The following is a 19,715-nucleotide window of genomic DNA, read 5'->3' on the forward strand; positions in this document are numbered from 1 at the left end:
CTTAGTCTATAAGAAAACATGCTTATTGAGCAGAAAGGAGGACTAGACTGGTTTATTATGGTGCGGTTGGCCCCTAAGCTATATCTGTCTTATAACTAATTCTCATCAAATGAAAATAGGGGCACTTACTTGATTCAGTTGCACTTGAAGTTCTGTTTCAAATTTTCTGGGGCTGGGCACTATTTTCCCTACTAGACTTCTCCACTTCGGAATAGGGGCCCAGCTTTGTGTCATAGAACCAATGCTCATTTAAATGAAAAATAGGAGCCAGCACTCACTTAATTCAGTTGCACTGTTCACTGCTAAAATGTTCTTTAACAAGCAACATATCCTAACAGAGCACAACTTTCATTGAGCACATTTGGTTAAGAAAGTGTTGGAAGCTGTCGTCATGGCATGAGCTAATGGGGATCCGAATAAAGACTAAAGCGCATTCTCTTGTCATGCTGATAGAACTACTGCTGCCATGCCATCTCTCTGCCTTCATCTCTCTCTCTCTCATCATCAGGTTTATTAATCAGTCCCCTCAGATCTCACGTCCAAACAGATGCATGCACATTAATGCAATCTGATATGATTGCATCAGTGATTATGACGTTCCCCCGGAGTGATTAGTTTACACCATAGCCAGCCCTGTCAATCAAGCCAAGACATGACGATAAATTGTGTTTTCCGAACTCCATCCTAGCATGGTTAATTGGGGAGACATCTCCGGGTGATGTGATATGGCTCATCCTCTCTACCAGCTTCAGCAGCTTTTTCCCGGAGCCCTGCATTTCCAATTCACAGGCCACTCCTTTTGTCTGTCTGTATGCTGCAATTTCCATCCCTCCTGACCCTAAAATAGATCTAATACTACCTTAATGGCAGGCTCAGCTGATCAAGTTCCTCTCCAAGAGGGCAGAGGAGGAAGGAAGGCTCTGTTCAAGTTGTCATATATTTCATCAAAGGAGGAGAGGCAATTCAATCTGGAGACAACCCGGGAGAGCTGGAGATTACACCAACCCTAAACTGAATTTATTTCCCATCGTATTGGTGTACTGTGTTTTCAGAATGGAATTTTATCTGCAGCAGGATTCACTGAACAAGATCGCTTTTAACAAGGATTTCATTTCAACACTTTGTATTGTTTAAAGATGGATTAGATGGAAAGATGAGCTGCCTTTTTAGAGCAACAGGGGATCTGTGTTTACACTGCAGGCTGTATCCACATTATTTGGAATTCACCATTTCCCTGATGAAGACATGTTTTTTGAAACGCGTCGGTGGTAAGCAAATTCAATTAAGGCTTCTTTTGCTGCAGGCTTCTAGCTTTATCATTTATTTTATTTAGTTCTCAGCATTTCCCTATCCATGAATATAATCCTTGTACACTAGTTTGAGATCACAAAAGTGAGGAATGTTTTTCATTACATGTAATACAGCGAAGAAGCTGACTGTAGTTTTGGACTATTGGGCCATTTGTCCGGATCTGAGTGGTGTTCCCTTGCCTTCAGAGGAAGCATATGCTCATTTCAGGAGATGCACCATTGGAGTGGGCCAGATGGCTCGTGGTTAATTTAGCATGAACCAGCACCACCTTTCTCTGCTCATAAACAATCCATGATTACACTGTTGATCGATCATTGTCTGGCTGCCACAGGTTCTCCGTTGCTGGCCTCTGAAGGCCGGGACAATATCTCTCAGTTAACAATTGAGACAATGAAAGCTGTGGTTGGAATAATATTCCATATTATGCAGTAGAGTGACTCAATTGAGCATTGACATAGGATATTCCCATTAGAGATACACTAGGGGAAGGAAGAGATGAATAGGATAACATGGCGGATGTGATCACAACACTGGATTCGATTTACTGTAAACATATCCTATATTGTATGGATAGGGTGACACAATAGTTATGTGAAGCTGGGTGTCTGACACTGTATCCTTAGTTGGGCTTTGTAAGAATCCTCTGCCATAGGTGTCCTAGATGTGAAACGAAGATCTATGGGTGAGATTCAGATGAAGACAGCGGGACATTTTCAATTGTCTCTTCTACCTGTTACTCTCTTCTCATATTGGGAATCTCAATGTCCAGTTAAAACAGAAATAAATGGCTCTCTTATGACAGAGCAGAGGCCCCTGAATGCAAGAAGGATGAGCATGATCAGAGTGAATGCAGAAGCAGCAGATAGAGGCCCAGCGCTCCAGCGGTGGTAAGCTGGTGCTTCATTGCTCGTGCATGGCAGGCGCCATGGGAGGTGCTTCAGGTTGGATGGTGTTGATGGATGCCGGGGCTGCAGCACATTCTTTCAACTTTTCAAAAAGCGTTTGAGATGCAGCCTGTCAAAATGCCACGCAGTGCCGAGTCTCAGCACCACCTCCACCACTTTAATGTCAGAGTCATGAAAGTGTTAGGGGAACCTCGCTCTCTCTCCCTCTCGCAAAATTGAAATCAGAGCTTTAGGCAAAGCAATTGTCGCTCTGGCAGATGGTCACGGAGAGGCTGATCAACAGATGGAGAGATTGCAGAGAGAGAGCGAGGGAGAGTCTTGTCTCCCATCTTAGATACATCTGTCTGAACTTCATTAAAATGGGATCATAACAGCTACGTTTCTATTTATCTTTGACAGGGATAACAGTCAACAAGCACTTAACATCAGTGTCATCCAGGTACAGTAGTGGATGATGTTGGACATGATCTGTGTACTTTGTTTCTGCTGCTGCCCTTTGTTCAGTCTGACTTATAACTTATAACAGACAATCTGGGAGCCATGCTCTCTCGCACTCTCTCTCTCTCAATTCAATGCAAGGGGCTTTATTGGCATGGGAAACATATGTTAACATTGCCAAGGCAAGTGAAATAGATAAACAAAAGTGAAATAAACAATAAGAAATGTACAAGTAAACATTACACAAAAGTTCCAAAAGAATAAAGACATTTAAAATGTTATATTATGTCTATATACAGTTAGTATAGTTAAACTACAAAAGGAAATTAAATAAATATGGGTTGTATATACAATGGTGTTTGTTATTCACTGGTGGCTCTTTTCAAATGGCAGGTCAAACAGGTCACACATCTTGCTGCTATGATGGCACACTGTGGTATTTCTCCTAATAGATATGGGAGTTCATAAAAAAATGATTTATTTTAAAACTTTGTGGGTCTGTGTAATCTGAGGGAACTATGTGTCTCTGATATGGTCATACATTTGGCAGGAGGTTAGGAAGTGCAGCTCAGTTTCCACCTCGTTTTGTGGGCAGTGTGCACATAGCCTGTCTTCTCTTGAAAGCCAGGTCTGCCTACGGCGACCTTTCTCAATAGCAAAGCCATGCTCATTGAGTCTGTACATAGTCAAAGCTTTCCTTAATTTTGAGTCAGTCACAGTGGTCGGGTATTCTGTAACTGTGTACTCTCTGTTTAGGGCCAAATGGCATTCTAGTTTGCTCTGTGTTTTTGTTAATTACTTGACACATTGGAAAGAATTATCTTTATGTTTTCCCATGATTTGTTTTGTGTGTTGCATTCCTGGGGTCTGTTTGTGTTTGTGAACAGAGCTACATGACCTTGCTGATGGGACTCTTCTCCAGGTTAATCTCTCTGTAGGTAATGACTTTGTTATGGAAGGTTTGGGAATCGCTTCCTTTCAAGTGGTTGTGGAATTTAATGGCTCTTTTCTCGATTTTGATAATTAGCGGGTATCGGCTAAAATCTGGTGTTTCAATTCGTTTTTTCCCCCCATTTGGTGAATTATTGGTTGGTGAGCGGACCCCACAACCATAAAGGGCAATGAAAACGTTGCCTTTGTTTTGGTTTGTCAATTAGGGTGTGCAGGATGAACATCCCAAAGCTGAGGATGATGTTAAAGAGTTTAAGTATAGCCAATTGGAATTTCTGGTCTGTATATTTTAAATTTCATGTAGGATACCATCAACATCACAGGCCTTTTTGGGTTGGAGGGTTTGTATTTTGTCCTGTAGTTCATTCAATGTCATTTGGAGAATCCAGTGGGTTCTGGTAGTCTTTAATAGCTGACTCTAAGATTTGTAATTTATCATGCATATGTTTTTGCTGTTTGTTCTTTGTTATAGAGCCAAAAAGATTGGAGAAGTGGTTAATCCACACATCTCCGTTTTGGACAGATAACTCTTCGTATTGTTGTTTGTTTAGTGTATTCCGATTTTCCGAGAAGTGGTTAGTCTATGGATTCTTCAAATACACTGAGCTGATTTCTGACGTGCTGTTCCTTCTTTTTCCATAGTGTATTTCTGTATTGTTTTAATGATTCACCATAGTGAAGGTGTAGACTCAGGTTTTCTGAGTCTCTATGTTTTTGGTGGATAGGTTTCTCAGTTTCTTTCTTAGGTTTTTGCATTCTTCGTCATTGTTGTTAATTTTCTTAGGTTGTCTGCTTGAAATGTTCAGATTTGACAGGGAAGCTGAAAGGTCAAATATACTGTTTAGGCTTTCTACTCCCAAGTTTATACCTTCCCTATTACATAGATAAGTTTTGTCCATGAAGTTGTCTAAAAGGGATTGAATTAGTTGTTGCCTAATTGTTTTTGGTAGGTTTCTACACTGCTATCCATCTATAGCATTTCTTAATGTTGTGCAGTTCCTTTGGCTTTGATGCATCGTGATTGAGTATTGCTCTGTTCAGGTATACTGAGATTTTGCTGTGATCTGATATGGGTGATGGTGGGCTGACTGTGAATGCTCAGAGTCTCTGGGTTGAGGTCAGTGATAAAGTAATCTAAAGTACTACTGCCAAGGGATGAGCTTTAGGTGTATCTAGCATAGGAGTCTCCTTGAAGCCTACCATTGACTATGTACAGATCCAGCATGCAACAGAGCTACAGGAGTTTTTGTTGGTTGTCTTGTCATAGTTTTGTCTAGAGGTGCATATTTGGGAGGGGATACTGTCACCTCCAGGTAGGTGTTTGTCCCCCTTTGTGTTTAAGCGTGTCAGGTTCATGTCCAGTTCTGGTGACAGTGTGAATTTAAGTCACCACAAACTAGTACATGTCTCTGGGCCTGGAAATGGTTGATCTCCCCTTCAAAGATGGAGAAGCTGTCATCGTTAAAGTATGGGTATTCTATTGGGGGTATATAGGTAGCACATATGAGGAAATGTTTCTCTGTTGAGATAATTTCCTTATTAATTTCTAGCCAGATGTAAAAATGTTCCTGTTTTCACTAATTTAATAGAGTGGGTTAGGTCTGCTCTACACCAAATTAGCATACCCCCCGAGTCTCTTCCCTGTTTCACAACTTGGAGTTTGTTGGGCCCACTGGTTGCCCAGCTCTCTGGGCAACCAGTGGGCCCATCTCCTCGATACCATGTTTCTTCTATGATGAAAATGTTAGATTTTTCTCATTTCTTTGATGAAGTCTGGGTTCCTGCTCTTTAGGCCAAAGGCAGATGGCCTCAGACCTTGCATATTCCAGGATAAGATTGAAAAAGCTTCTTTGAACACAACTTTTACCATCACTCCCTTGAGTGCTATGGCCACCCTTTCCTGCTGGGCCCTCAGGTCGTTTGTGCCCGTGTGAATTATAAGGTGGCTGGGGGACCCTAGTGTGTCCTCTGACAACAGCCATTTGAGACAATGAGGAGCAGTCATTTGAATCAAGGGATGAGCTGTAAGTGTACCTGGCATTGGAGTCTCCTCAAGTGGATGTGTGGGAGTTGTCAGGAAAGCTATCGGGGGAGCTATCGGAAGGGGTTGGGATCTGTTGGGTTGGTGGGTCCTGTATTGTCTGTCCTATTGTGGTGTTGAGGTGGTCCGGGTCTGAGGTGGGCTGTTTTGCTGGCTTCTCTGGGGGAGTGTCCTGCTCTCTTTCACACCTCAGCTTTCTCACCTCCTTCTTCACTGCTGTGCCATGTGTTTCTCACCTCCTCCTTCACTGCTGTTAGCTGTGCCATGTGTTTCTCACCTCCTCCTTCACTGCTGTTAGCTGTGCCATGTGTTTCTCACCTCCTCCTTCACTGCTGTTAGCTGTGCCATGTGTTTCTCACCTCCTCCTTCACTGCATTTAACTGTGCCATGTGGTCCTCTCTCTTTTCCTTAAGTTCTCTCACCTCAGTCCGGAGTGCAGCCCGTTCTCTCAGACAGCTGTTGTTGTGCTGGTCTGGTTTGTTCTGTCTGGATTGTGTGGACTAGCTCTCTGAGCTCCACCATGTCTCTCTCCAGCTCAGTGAATGTATCCCTCTCAATGATGGAGGAGCATTGCAGTTGTGGGACCTGGGTGTGTTCAGTGCTCCCTAAATTTTATCAGCATATTGATTGCGCAACCAGGGGTGGAAAGACCCTGGATCATTGTTACTCTAACTTCCGCGACGCATATAAGGCCCTGCCCCGCCCCCCTTTCGGAAAAGCTGACCACGACTCCATTTTGTTGATCCCTGCCTACAGACAGAAACTAAAACAAGAAGCTCCCACGCTGAGGTCTGTCCAACGCTGGTCCGACCAAGCTGACTCCACACTCCAAGACTGCTTCCATCACGTGGACTGGGAGATGTTTCGTATTGCGTCAGACAACAACATTGACGAATACGCTGATACGGTGTGCGAGTTCATTAGAACGTGCGTTGAAGATGTCGTTCCCATAGCAACGATTAAAACATTCCCTAACCAGAAACCGTGGATTGATGGCAGCATTCGTGTGAAACTGAAGGCACGAACCACTGCTTTTAATCAGGGCAAGGTGTCTGGTAACATGACTGAATACAAACAGTGCAGCTATTCCCTCCGCAAGGCTATCAAACAAGCTAAGCGCCAGTACAGAGACAAAGTAGAATCTCAATTCAACGGCTCAGACACAAGAGGTATGTGGCAGGGTCTACAGTCAATCACGGACTACAGGAAGAAACCCAGCCCAGTCACGGACCAGGATGTCTTGCTCCCAGGCAGACTAAATAACTTTTTTGCCCGCTTTGAGGACAATACAGTGCCACTGACACGGCCTGCAACGGAATCATGCGGTCTCTCCTTCACTGCAGCCGAAGTGAGTAAGACATTTAAACGTGTTAACCCTCGCAAGGCTGCAGGCCCAGACGGCATCCCCAGCCGCGCCCTCAGAGCATGCGCAGACCAGCTGGCCGGTGTGTTTACGGACATATTCAACCAATCCCTATACCAGTCTGCTGTTCCCACATGCTTCAAGAGGGCCACCATTGTTCCTGTTCCCAAGAAAGCTAAGGTAACTGAGCTAAACGACTACCGCCCCGTAGCACTCACATCCGTCATCATGAAGTGCTTTGAGAGACTAGTCAAGGACCATATCACCTCCACCCTACCTGACACCCTTGACCCACTCCAATTTGCTTACCGCCCAAATAGGTCCACAGACGATGCAATCTCAACCACACTGCACACTGCCCTAACCCATCTGGACAAGAGGAATACCTATGTGAGAATGCTGTTCATCGACTACAGCTCGGCATTCAACACCATAGTACCCTCCAAGCTCGTCATCAAGCTCGAGACCCTGGGTCTCGACCCCGCCCTGTGCAACTGGGTACTGGACTTCCTGACGGGCCGCCCCCAGGTGGTGAGGGTAGGCAACAACATCTCCTCCCCGCTGATCCTCAACACTGGGGCCCCACAAGGGTGCGTTCTGAGCCCCCTCCTGTACTCCCTGTTCACCCACGACTGCGTGGCCATGCACGCCTCCAACTCAATCATCAAGTTTGCGGACGACACAACAGTGGTAGGCTTGATTACCAACAACGACGAGACGGCCTACAGGGAGGAGGTGAGGGCCCTCGGAGTGTGGTGTCAGGAAAATAACCTCACACTCAACGTCAACAAAACTAAGGAGATGATTGTGGACTTCAGGAAACAGCAGAGGAACACCCCCTCCACATCGACGGAACAGTAGTGGAGAGGGTAGCAAGTTTTAAGTTCCTCGGCATACACATCACAGACAAACTGAATTGGTCCACTCACACAGACAGCATCGTGAGGAAGGCGCAGCAGCGCCTCTTCAACCTCAGGAGGCTGAAGAAATTCGGCTTGTCACCAAAAGCACTCACAAACTTCTACAGATGCACAATCGAGAGCATCCTGGCGGGCTGTATCACCGCCTGGTATGGCAACTGCACCGCCCTCAACCGTAAGGCTCTCCAGAGGGTAGTGAGGTCTGCACAACGCATCACCGGGGGCAAACTACCTGCCCTCCAGGACACCTACACCACCCGATGCTACAGGAAGGCCATAAAGATCATCAAGGACATCAACCACCCGAGCCACTGCCTGTTCACCCCGCTGTCATCCAGAAGGCGAGGTCAGTACAGGTGCATCAAAGCTGGGACCGAGAGACTGAAAAACAGCTTCTATCTCAAGGCCATCAGACTGTTAAACAGCCACCACTAACATTGAGTGGCTACTGCCAACACACTGTCAATGACACTGACTCTACTCCAGCCACTTTAATCATGGGAATTGATGGGAAATTATGTAAATATATCACTAGCCACTTTAAACAATGCTACCTTATATAATGTTACTTACCCTACATTGTTCATCTCATATGCATACGTTGATACTGTACTCTATATCATCGACTGCATCCTTATGTAATACATGTATCACTAGCCACTTTAACTATGCCACTTGGTTTACATACTTATCTCATATGTATATACTGTACTCGATATCATCTACTGTATCTTGCCTATGCTGCTCTGTACCATCACTCATTCATATATCCTTATGTACATATTCTTTATCCCCTTACACTGTGTATAAGACAGTAGTTTTTTTTTGGAATTGTTAGTTAGATTACTTGCTCGTTATTACTGCATTGTCGGAACTAGAAGCACAAGCATTTCGCTACACTCGCATTAACATCTGCTAACCATGTGTATGTGACAAATAAAATTTGATTTGATTTGATTTGCTGGGCGGGTGTGATCAGACTCACTCAGGGTGGGGAGTCGTCACTGATAGAGAGCTTTTCCTGCTGTGCTCTCTCTTTGATCCCGTAAAAGTCCTGCTGGAACTGCTTGAGGATGCCTTGCATCATTACTGTCCCAGACTTGTACACGTTGACAGAGGTTGTTTCAATTTCCTCAATGTCTAGTATTCTGAGTTTCCACCCTGGGCCAATACCCTCTCTCTTGACATAGGGGTAGTGTGCTCTTATAGCACTGCACCATGCCAGGGGATGGTCTGTGTGGAAAATTAAGTTGCTTATGTTCCCCTCTTTGTAGCAGTCAGCAAATAGTTTCTCTAGATTGTCCTTGAGGAGCTTATTTTTGTACTTATTCCGTGCCATGTTATTTTTAATATCCAAAGGTTACTGCACAGGGATATGCCATGGTGCAGGGGGCTTCAAAGGGCTCTGCATTTGGGTGGGGGAGGCTGTGAAACTGCTGCATTGTTAGGCTCAATAGTTTTCACACATCTCACTTTACACTTCAGTGCTAATTGAAGTTGCAGCCAGGCCTGCTCTGTCCTAGCAGTTTGGTAGCCTTATTTACTACGTTGTATATAAACAAATGACTTATAGATTATTGTATTTTACTTTTCGGCTTCAGAATTAGGTTCAGACTAAACATCATTTTGCGTTGGATGGTATTACCAGGTTTCGGTTTGTTATCATTTTTTCCTTGATAGTCCTTGGTAGTAAGAATCCAATCAGTTAATTTCAAATCAAATCAAATCAAATTTTATTTGTCACATACACATGGTTAGCAGATGTTAATGCGAGTGTAACGAAATGCTTGTGCTTCTAGTTCCGACAATGCAGTAATAACGAGCAAGTAATCTAACTAACAATTCCAAAAAAAACTACTGTCATACACAGTGTAAGGGGATAAAGAATATGTACATAAGGATATATGAATGAGTGATGGTACAGAGCAGCATAGGCAAGATACAGTAGATGATATCGAGTACAGTATATACATATGAGATAAGTATGTAAACCAAGTGGCATAGTTAAAGTGGCTAGTGATACATGTATTACATAAGGATGCAGTCGATGATATAGAGTACAGTATCAACGTATGCATATGAGATGAACAATGTAGGGTAAGTAACATTATATAAGGTAGCATTGTTTAAAGTGGCTAGTGATATATTTACATCATTTCCCATCAATTCCCATGATTAAAGTGGCTGGAGTAGAGTCAGTGTCATTGACAGTGTGTTGGCAGTAGCCACTCAATGTTAGTGGTGGCTGTTTAACAGTCTGATGGCCTTGAGATAGAAGCTGTTTTTCAGTCTCTCGGTCCCAGCTTTGATGCACCTGTACTGACCTCGCCTTCTGGATGGCAGCGGGGTGAACAGGCAGTGGCTCGGTGGTTGATGTCCTTGATGATCTTTATGGCCTTCCTGTAGCATCGGGTGGTGTAGGTGTCCTGGAGGGCAGGTAGTTTGCCCCCGGTGATGCGTTGTGCAGACCTCACTACCCTCTGGAGAGCCTTACGGTTGAGGGCGGTGCAGTTGCCATACCAGGCGGTGATACAGCCCGCCAGGATGCTCTCGATTGTGCATCTGTAGAAGTTTGTGAGTGCTTTTGGTGACAAGCCGAATTTCTTCAGCCTCCTGAGGTTGAAGAGGCGCTGCTGCGCCTTCCTCACGATGCTGTCTGTGTGAGTGGACCAATTCAGTTTGTCTGTGATGTGTATGCCGAGGAACTTAAAACTTGCTACCCTCTCCACTACTGTTCCATCGATGTGGATGGGGGTGTTCCTCTGCTGTTTCCTGAAGTCCACAATCATCTCCTTAGTTTTGTTGACGTTGAGTGTGAGGTTATTTTCCTGACACCACACTCCGAGGGCCCTCACCTCCTCCCTGTAGGCCGTCTCGTCGTTGTTGGTAATCAAGCCTACCACTGTTGTGTCGTCCGCAAACTTGATGATTGAGTTGGAGGCGTGCATGGCCACGCAGTCGTGGGTGAACAGGGAGTACAGGAGAGGGCTCAGAACGCACCCTTGTGGGGCCCCAGTGTTGAGGATCAGCGGGGAGGAGATGTTGTTGCCTACCCTCACCACCTGGGGGCGGCCCGTCAGGAAGTCCAGTACCCAGTTGCACAGGCGGGGTCGAGACCCAGGGTCTCGAGCTTGATGACGAGCTTGAGGGTACTATGGTGTTGAATGCCGAGCTGTAGTCGATGAACAGCATTCTCACATAGGTATTCCTCTTGTCCAGATGGGTTAGAGCAGTGTGCAGTGTGGTTGAGATTGCATCGTCTGTGGACCTATTTGGGCGGTAAGCAAATTGGAGTGGGTCAAGGGTGTCAGGTAGGGTGGAGGTGATATGGTCCTTGACTAGTCTCTCAAAGCACTTCATGATGACGGATGTGAGTGCTACGGGCGGTAGTCGTTTAGCTCAGTTACCTTAGCTTTCTTGGGAACAGGAACAATGGTGGCCCTCTTGAAGCATGTGGGAACAGCAGACTGGTATAGGGATTGATTGAATATGTCCGTAAACACACCGGCCAGCTGGTCTGCGCATGCTCTGAGGGCGCGGCTGGGGATGCCGTCTGGGCCTGCAGCCTTGCGAGGGTTAACACGTTTAAATGTCTTACTCACTTCGGCTGCAGTGAAGGAGAGACCGCATGTTTCCGTTGCAGGCCGTGTCAGTGGCACTGTATTGTCCTCAAAGCGGGCAAAAAAGTTATTTAGTCTGCCTGGGAGCAGACATCCTGGTCCGTGACTGGGCTGGGTTTCTTCCTGTAGTACGTGATTGACTGTAGACCCTGCCACATACCTCTTGTGTCTGAGCCGTTGAATTGAGATTCTACTTTGTCTCTGTACTGGCGCTTAGCTTGTTTGATAGCCTTGCGGAGGGAATAGCTGCACTGTTTGTATTCAGTCATGTTACCAGACACCTTGCCCTGATTAAAAGCAGTGGTTCGTGCCTTCAGTTTCACACGAATGCTGCCATCAATCCACGGTTTCTGGTTAGGGAATGTTTTAATCGTTGCTATGGGAACGACATCTTCAACGCACGTTCTAATGAACTCGCACACCGTATCAGCGTATTCGTCAATGTTGTTGTCTGACGCAATACGAAACATCTCCCAGTCCACGTGATGGAAGCAGTCTTGGAGTGTGGAGTCAGCTTGGTCGGACCAGCGTTGGACAGACCTCAGCGTGGGAGCTTCTTGTTTTAGTTTCTGTCTGTAGGCAGGGATCAACAAAATGGAGTCGTGGTCAGCTTTTCCGAAAGGGGGGCGGGGCAGAGCCTTATATGCGTCGCGGAAGTTAGAGTAACAATGATCCAGGGTCTTTCCACCCCTGGTTGCGCAATCGATATGCTGATAAAATTTAGGGAGTCTTGTTTTCAATTTTGTCCAAAATCAAAGTTTTAGGTATGAACTTTTGATTTGGTTTGAATGTTTTGATATAGAGGGTTGTATCCTGTATAAGTGTATCAAACATTTATCCCACTATAATTCTATTGTTTTTGCAGAAGAACTCAGGAGCTCATGAGCACATGATCTCTCTCTCTGCCTCTCTCTCTCTTTGTGTCTCGCTCTCTTTGTGTCTCGCTCTCTGTTTGTCTCTGTCTACCTCCTTTACCACTCTCTCTCGCTGCCTCTTGATAAGACACATGATGTTTTAATGCTGTGATCTAGAGAGAAAGGCTCATCAACATGGGGAGACCTGACCTTAGGTCGGAGGAGAGATTGGACAATTAGATTCAATGATGGTGGGGACATGTATCTTTACCTTGGCCTTTATTACCCTCCAAACAATGTTTATAGGTTTAACTATTCAGAGAGAAGAAGCAAGCGATTGGGCAATTTGTCATGCCACTGTGTCATGAGCCTCAACATAACAGCCATTACACTGACCACTTACTCTGTTAATGTGTACCAAATGGCACCCTATTCCCTTTATAGTACACTACTTTTAATGGACCCTTGTCAAAAATAGTGCACTGTCAATGAAATAGGGTGCCATTTTGGACACATCCACAGATACAGGGTTTGTCACTCTGTTAGTTGCTGATTTGGTGATCCACAGTTGCCGAAGACATCAGAAGGGGTGAGAAATAGAGTGATCATCTCACTCAGATTTAGGTTGAATTTTGGAGTTAGCTTGTTAGCCTGTTGTATTAGCCAAAGCAATGGTTTGTAACAAAATACAGTCAACAGCTCAAATTTCACTCAAAGCAGGGCTCTGGCTAATAAGAGCCAAGGTGTGTCAAAATCCTCAAGCCTCAGTCATGGATCTCATCATTTCAATGTAATTTCATCGTGATCAATACTGAATGTGTGACAATTTAGTGTGGGCACGTCTTTAATTGATTATTTACATTTACCCCACCAGGAGTAGTAGAGTGGATAGACTAGGCACATGCAAGACTAGAGCAATGAGCACTGACCCTAGTCTCAAATGGCACCCTATTCCCTATATAGCGCACTACTTTTGACCAGGGTCCATAGTAGAGGTCGACCGATTAATCGTAATGGCCGATTAATTAGGGCCGATTTCAAGTTTTCATAACAATCGGAAATCTGTATTTTTGGACACTGATTTGGCCGATTATTTATTATTATTGTTTTACACCTCTATTTAATCTTTATTTAACTAGGCAAGTCAGTTTAAAAAAAAGTGTTCTTTTCTCTTTTTTTGAATCTTACCCCCTTTTCTCCCCAATTTCGTGGTATCCAATTGTTAGTAGTTACTATCTTGTCTCATCGCTACAACTCCCGTACGGGCTCGGGAGAGACAAAGGTCGAAAGCTATGCGTCCTCCGAAACACAACCCAACCAAGCCGCACTGCTTCTTAACACAGCGCGCATCCAACCCGGAAGTCAGTCGCACCAATGTGTCGGAGGAAACACCGTGCACTTGGCGACCTGGTTAGCGTGCACTACACCCGGCCCGCCACAGGAGTCGCTAGTGCACAATGAGACAAGGATATCCCTACCAGGGAAAAACCCTCCCTAGCCCGGACGGTGCTAGGCCAATTGTGCGTCACCCCACGGACCTCCCAGTTGCGGCCGGCTGCGACAGAGCCTGCCGCGAACCCAGAGTCTCTGGTGGCACAGCTAGCACTGCGATGCAGTGCCCTAGACCACTGTGTCACCCGGGAGGCCTAGGAACGGTGGGTTAACTGCCTCGTTCAGGGGCAGAACGACAGATTTTTACCTTGTCAATTCGGGGGATTCAATCTTGCAACCTTACAGTTAACTGGTCCAATGCTCTAACCACCTGATTACATTGCACTACACGAGGAGCCTGCCTGTTACGCGAATGCAGTAGAAGCCAAGGTAAGTTGCTAGCTAGCATTAAACTTATCTTATAAAAAACAATCAATCAATCATAATCACTAGTTAACTACACATGGTTGATGATATTACTAGTTTATCTAGCATGTCCTGCTTTACATATAATCGATGCGGTGCGTATCGTTGCTCCAATGTGTACCTAACCATAAACATCAATGCCTTTCTTAAAATCAATACACAGAAGTATATATTTTTAAACCTGCAAATTAAGCTAAAAGAAATTCAGGTTAGCAGGCAATAATAATTAGGTGAAATTGTGTCACTTCTCTTGCGTTCATTGCACGCAGAGTCAGGTTATATGCAACAGTTTGGGCCGACTAATTTTACATAATTATGACATAACATTGTAGGTTGTGCAATGTAACAGGAATATTTAGACTCATGGATGCCACCCGTTAGATAAAATACGGAACTGTTCCGTATTTCACCGAAATAATAAACGTCTTGTTTTCTAAATGATAGTTTCTGGATTCGCCCATATTAATGACCTATGGCTCGTATTTCTGTGTGTAATTATGTTATAACTAAGTCTATGATTTGATAGAGCAATCTGACTGAGCGATGGTAGGCACCAGCAGGCTCATAAGCATTCATTCAAAGAGCAATTTTGTGCGTTTTGCCCGCAGCTCTTCGCAAGCACAGCGCTGTTTATGACTTCAAGCCTATCAACTTCCGAGATTAGGCTGGTGTAACCGATGTGAAAAGGCTAGCTAGTTAGCGGGGTGTGCGCTAATAGCGTTTCAAACGTCACTCGCTCTGAGACTTGGAGTAGTTATTCCCCTTGCTCTGCATGGGTAGCGCTGCTTCGACGGTGGCTGTGGGTGGCTGTTCTGTTCCTGGTTCGAGCCCAGGTAGGAGCGAGGAGAGGGACGGAAGCTATACTGTTACACTGGCAATACTAAAGTGCCTATAAGAACATCCAATAGTCAAAGGTATATGAAATACAAATGGTATAGAGAGAAATAGTCCTATAATTCCTATAATAACTACAACCTAAAACTTCTTACCTGGGAATATTGAAGACCCATGTTAAAAGGAACCACCAGCTTTCATATGTTCTCATGTTCTGAGCAAGGAACTTAAACGTTAGCTTTCTTACATGGCACATATTGCACTTTTACTTTCTTCTCCAACACTTTGTTTTTGCATTATGTAAACCAAATTAAACATGTTGCAATATTTATTTGAGGCTAAATTGATTTTGATGTATTATATTAAGTTTAAATAACTGTCTAAGAAATTGGCCGATTAATCGGTATCGCCTTTTTTTGGTTCTCCAATAATCGGTATTGGAGTTGAAAAATCATAATCGGTTGACCTCTAATCCATAGTCCCATTTGGGACATATTGCTAGTGTCTTTAACGGCCAGCTGTATGGAAGAGAGAACTTCTGTCAGTAAGAGTTCTCATCCCCTCTAGTTTTCTACCTTATTTAGTGACAGCATAGTGACAGCATGCTGACCAGGTATTTTCAATAGAGAACTAACAATTCCATATAGGACTCTCCAGTGGGATAGAATAGTGAATGTATACACATTAATTGCATTTGTGGTGGAACATTGAACATGGTTCCATAGTTCCAAAGTACAATAATGTGATTGAAACAAATAGTAAGTTAATACATACACACCTGTCTAATCTTGTGTGCGTGTGTGTGTGTTCTTATTCCAGGTCTGAAACGTAGCTATACGTGTGAAGTCTGCAATGTCACACTCAACTCTGTGGCACAGTACCATGCACATCTGCAGGGCTCAAAGCACCAAAACAAGTGAGTCTTCTCCTCTGTGTACTGCAGCTAAACAGACAATGTCACACTTTGTTTTCTCCTTGTCTGATGGTGGGTTTACATTTATGTATGCTATGCCATTGAAATTCAATTGGCACTTTCAAGGAGGGTTTTTACATTTTTGCATCAGCGGAGACCGAGTGAGCAAAATATCAGAGGGGAGGAGTGAGGGTCTCTCTGCTGGCTTTGGGCATCTTTGGATATTTTTACACTTATGTTCAATCTCATTGAAAGCAGTTAATTTTTGAGGAGAAATGTGTCTAATTGAGACATTTTTCGACTTCTTTCACATTGCTGTAGCTAATTGGTGGCCATGCCGTGGTGCCTGCAGGAGCAAAACGCAGATCAACAAGTGCTTGTTCTACTGTAGACACAACACCCAGAGCCCAGACTAGCTCCACCAGGCCGTGCTCATCAGAGTGAACAAACAACTTCGGCTAATACACAACCATAATGCACACACAACCATCTAACTCAAACAACTAGTGCTAATACACAACCAACACACAAAACTAACAGTAAGTCTTCTAACTCAAGCAGGCCATGCTGAAACATGATCAACACCCAGTGTTCAGAGTCAAACACACAGCTTTTGTCCTGAAACAGTATGTAAGGTCGGTATGCAGAGACAGAATGCATATGTAGGGAGGGCAGTCAGAGGATGACCTGGTATTGGGACCAACTCAGCACAGCCTGGCCAGTTGGTGTGAATTGATGGGCTTTTTCATGGTGCGTGTCCTTGAATGAATTCCCCCTGTAGGACCCTCTCTGCCCGTACGTGTCCACAGGGATGCAGGCATCAAGAGACATGACACTTTAGCCCTGCACCTTAGTCACGCTCTGCCTGTGTGGCTTTCCACACAGGCAGATCCACCCACCCCAGTAGGACAAAGCAACTTCTCTTTCCTCTCGTTCTCTCGCTCTGGGTGTATTTAGGTCAATGCTTTATGCCAGTTTACCCAGATAGAATAGCTATCCGGTGCATGTGACAATAACATTCTCTCTCTCTCCAGAAAGGGCAGATATGTCATTGTTGTCTCTTGTCCTATATACAGCCAGACAAATAGAAGATGGCAGTTAATATGAAAGAAGTGGTGCATTTGATGATTTGGATTATATAGTTACTTTTAATTTGATGGAATGACTTCACAGAGAAGGGTTAGGCTAGAGTAAACACTCATCAACAGTTTGTCAGTCATTTGTCTGAATACTATTTCCAACTGAAAAAAAATGATGCACTATAAATTGCATGAGGTCATGTTAGGTAAGGGTCATATTGACCTCCCCAGACTCATCACAAATTGATACCAGCTAGCCAAGATTCACGAACTCAGCGTAGCTAACTTGAAACGAGTCCAAGAACTTTAGAGAGAAAATTCTATTTTGACTGAGGGTGGGGGACAAATTACCCCTTCACAATATGCTTACTAATGAGATGTGTGATCAATACTACACGAACAAGCCTGCTACAACCGTACAAAGCCTGGATGCTTAAATACTTAAACCCATGCCAGTGCTGCTGGCATCTGAAGCAGAAAGTATGCCACAAATCAAGATCGTCCTTTCATTTACTAACTCAATTTGGCTGTCTGACATGTTTCTCTTTTTGCTTTCCAAGTATTCTTCACAGTCAGTCATTCATTTGAGCACACCGTAGCACCGTACCAGTCAGTCGTTGTCCTGCACTTCATTTGAGCACACAGTAGCAATATACCTGTTTGTGTCTCAAATGGCACCCTATTCCCTATATAGTGCACTCCTTTTTGACGAGGATCCATCGTTTGTCCTTCCTTGTTACGGCATAAGGAGTCTTTTAGGAGGGGCTAAGGCTGCTGGTCCAGCCTGCTGTGACAGAAATAGCCTGCTGGCTTTGTGAGCTGACTGAGCTCCCATCTCCTCCCCAGTCTCAAGGTCTGACTGAGTGATAGGGGTTTATGCTGATTACAGCAGACTGACTGAGTGCACAGACAGGGATTCTAGACGTGGCTGTCGGCTGGCTGGTCAGTGTGAACTAAGGAGAAACTGGAGAGGGAACCCGTTTGACCTCTAGTTCAGGACAGGTGAGGAGGGAGGAGGAGGCACTGCAGCTCTCTCTTTCTCTTCTATCACTGGAGGTCAAGAACCATGTGACAGTGCAGTAGCCTATCTCATACTTACACATTACTTGAGTTTATTGTTAAAATGTTCTGCTAAGTAAGATACTGACATCTCTGGCAATGACCTAGTGTTGGACCATGTGAACAAGCTTAGCCTATATTTACATTTCACATTTGAGTCATTTAGCAGATACTCTTATCCGGAGAGACTTTTAGGAGCTATTAGGGTTAAGTGCCTTGCTCAAGGGCATATCGGCAGATGTTTCACCTAGTAGGCTCGGAGATTCGAACCAGTGACCTTCGGTTACTGGCCCTATACTCAGCTACTTGAGGATTAGTGGGTCCCCTGCAGGACGGTTGAGCTAACATAGGCTAATGTGATTAGCATGAGGTTGTAAGTAACAAGAACATTCCCCAGGACATAGACATATCTGATATCGTCAGAAAGCTTAAATTATTGTTAATCTAACTGCACTGTCCAATGTACACTAGCTATTACAGTGAAAGAATAACATGCTATTGTTTGAGGAGAGTGCACAGTATAACTTGAAAAGTTATTAATAAAGAAATTAGGCACATTTGGGCAGTCTTGATACAAAGCTTTGAACAGAAATGCAATGGTTCATTGGATCAGTCTAAAACTTTGCACATACACTGCTGCCATCTCGCAGCCAATATCTAAATTGCACCTGGGTTGGAATAATACATTATGGCCTTTCTCTTGAATTTCAAAGATAGAAAAAAAAGGTACTAACGGTTGTTTTTTTCTTTGTATTATCTTTTACCAGAACTAATGTGTTATTCTGCAACATTCCTTTCACATTTCCAGAAAATACATATCCTTACTTCAGGGCCTGAGGTATAGGCAGTTAGATTTGGGTATATCATTTTAGGCCATTTTTTTTTTTAAAGGGGCCTACCTGCTGCCTCTAGATGTGGGTTAACAGAGCCTGAGATGGGCTTTCCTATGTGTAATGTCATCATCCACTGCAAGAGATCGAGACACAGGAGCAGCCAGGCTCGGAAATAAGAGCCTGGGTCACAACATGCATTTTCATGATCAAACGTGAAGAGGGGAAGGTAACGAGGCCGGTGGGAGCGGTACGAGGCGAGGCGGGGGCACGTTGTGTGATCGAGACCAGTCCCTCAGTCCCTCCACTCCTCAGTCCCGCCGCTCTTCCACTATTGAGAGGTCATGCAGATAGCCTCATTACCATGCAGTCACCGATCCCTCGCCCCACTATCTCCATTCCCCGCTGCACTCTTCTCTACCCTCCCTCCCAGCCTCCCTAACCCTCCCCCAACTATCTCCATTCCCCGCTGCACTCTTCTCTACCCTCCCTCCCAGCCTCCCTAACCCTCCCCCCACACTCACACATACTAATGGTGTGCAGAAAGACATTAGCCACTGCGTTCTCTCACTCCCAGTTGCCATGTCTGAGACTGGAGCGAATGAGAGGATGAGTCTGTCAGGTTGGATGTTGTCGCAGTGATTTGTTATTGCTGCTCTTGTTTCCTATGTGTGGAAACAACCCCCCAAAAAAGAAAGAAAGCTGATTAATGCATGATGTGATGGTTGGCTCACCTCTCA

The 19,715-nt window shown here is 44.6% G+C and overlaps 1 protein-coding gene across 1 annotated transcript in view; it reads left to right on the plus strand.

Annotated features, from left to right (window-relative positions):
- The window catches only part of LOC112262663 (zinc finger matrin-type protein 4-like), a 197,164-nt gene that overhangs the window by 156,310 nt on the left and 21,139 nt on the right, over positions 1 to 19,715 (plus strand). Inside the window, exon 6 of the mRNA XM_024438336.2 lies at positions 15,914 to 16,010. Coding sequence (XP_024294104.1) covers positions 15,914 to 16,010 — 97 coding nt within the window. The remainder of the gene's footprint in view (positions 1 to 15,913; positions 16,011 to 19,715) is intronic.

Source organism: Oncorhynchus tshawytscha, linkage group LG12, assembly GCF_018296145.1.
Source record: "Oncorhynchus tshawytscha isolate Ot180627B linkage group LG12, Otsh_v2.0, whole genome shotgun sequence".
NCBI classification, from domain to species: domain Eukaryota; kingdom Metazoa; phylum Chordata; class Actinopteri; order Salmoniformes; family Salmonidae; genus Oncorhynchus; species Oncorhynchus tshawytscha.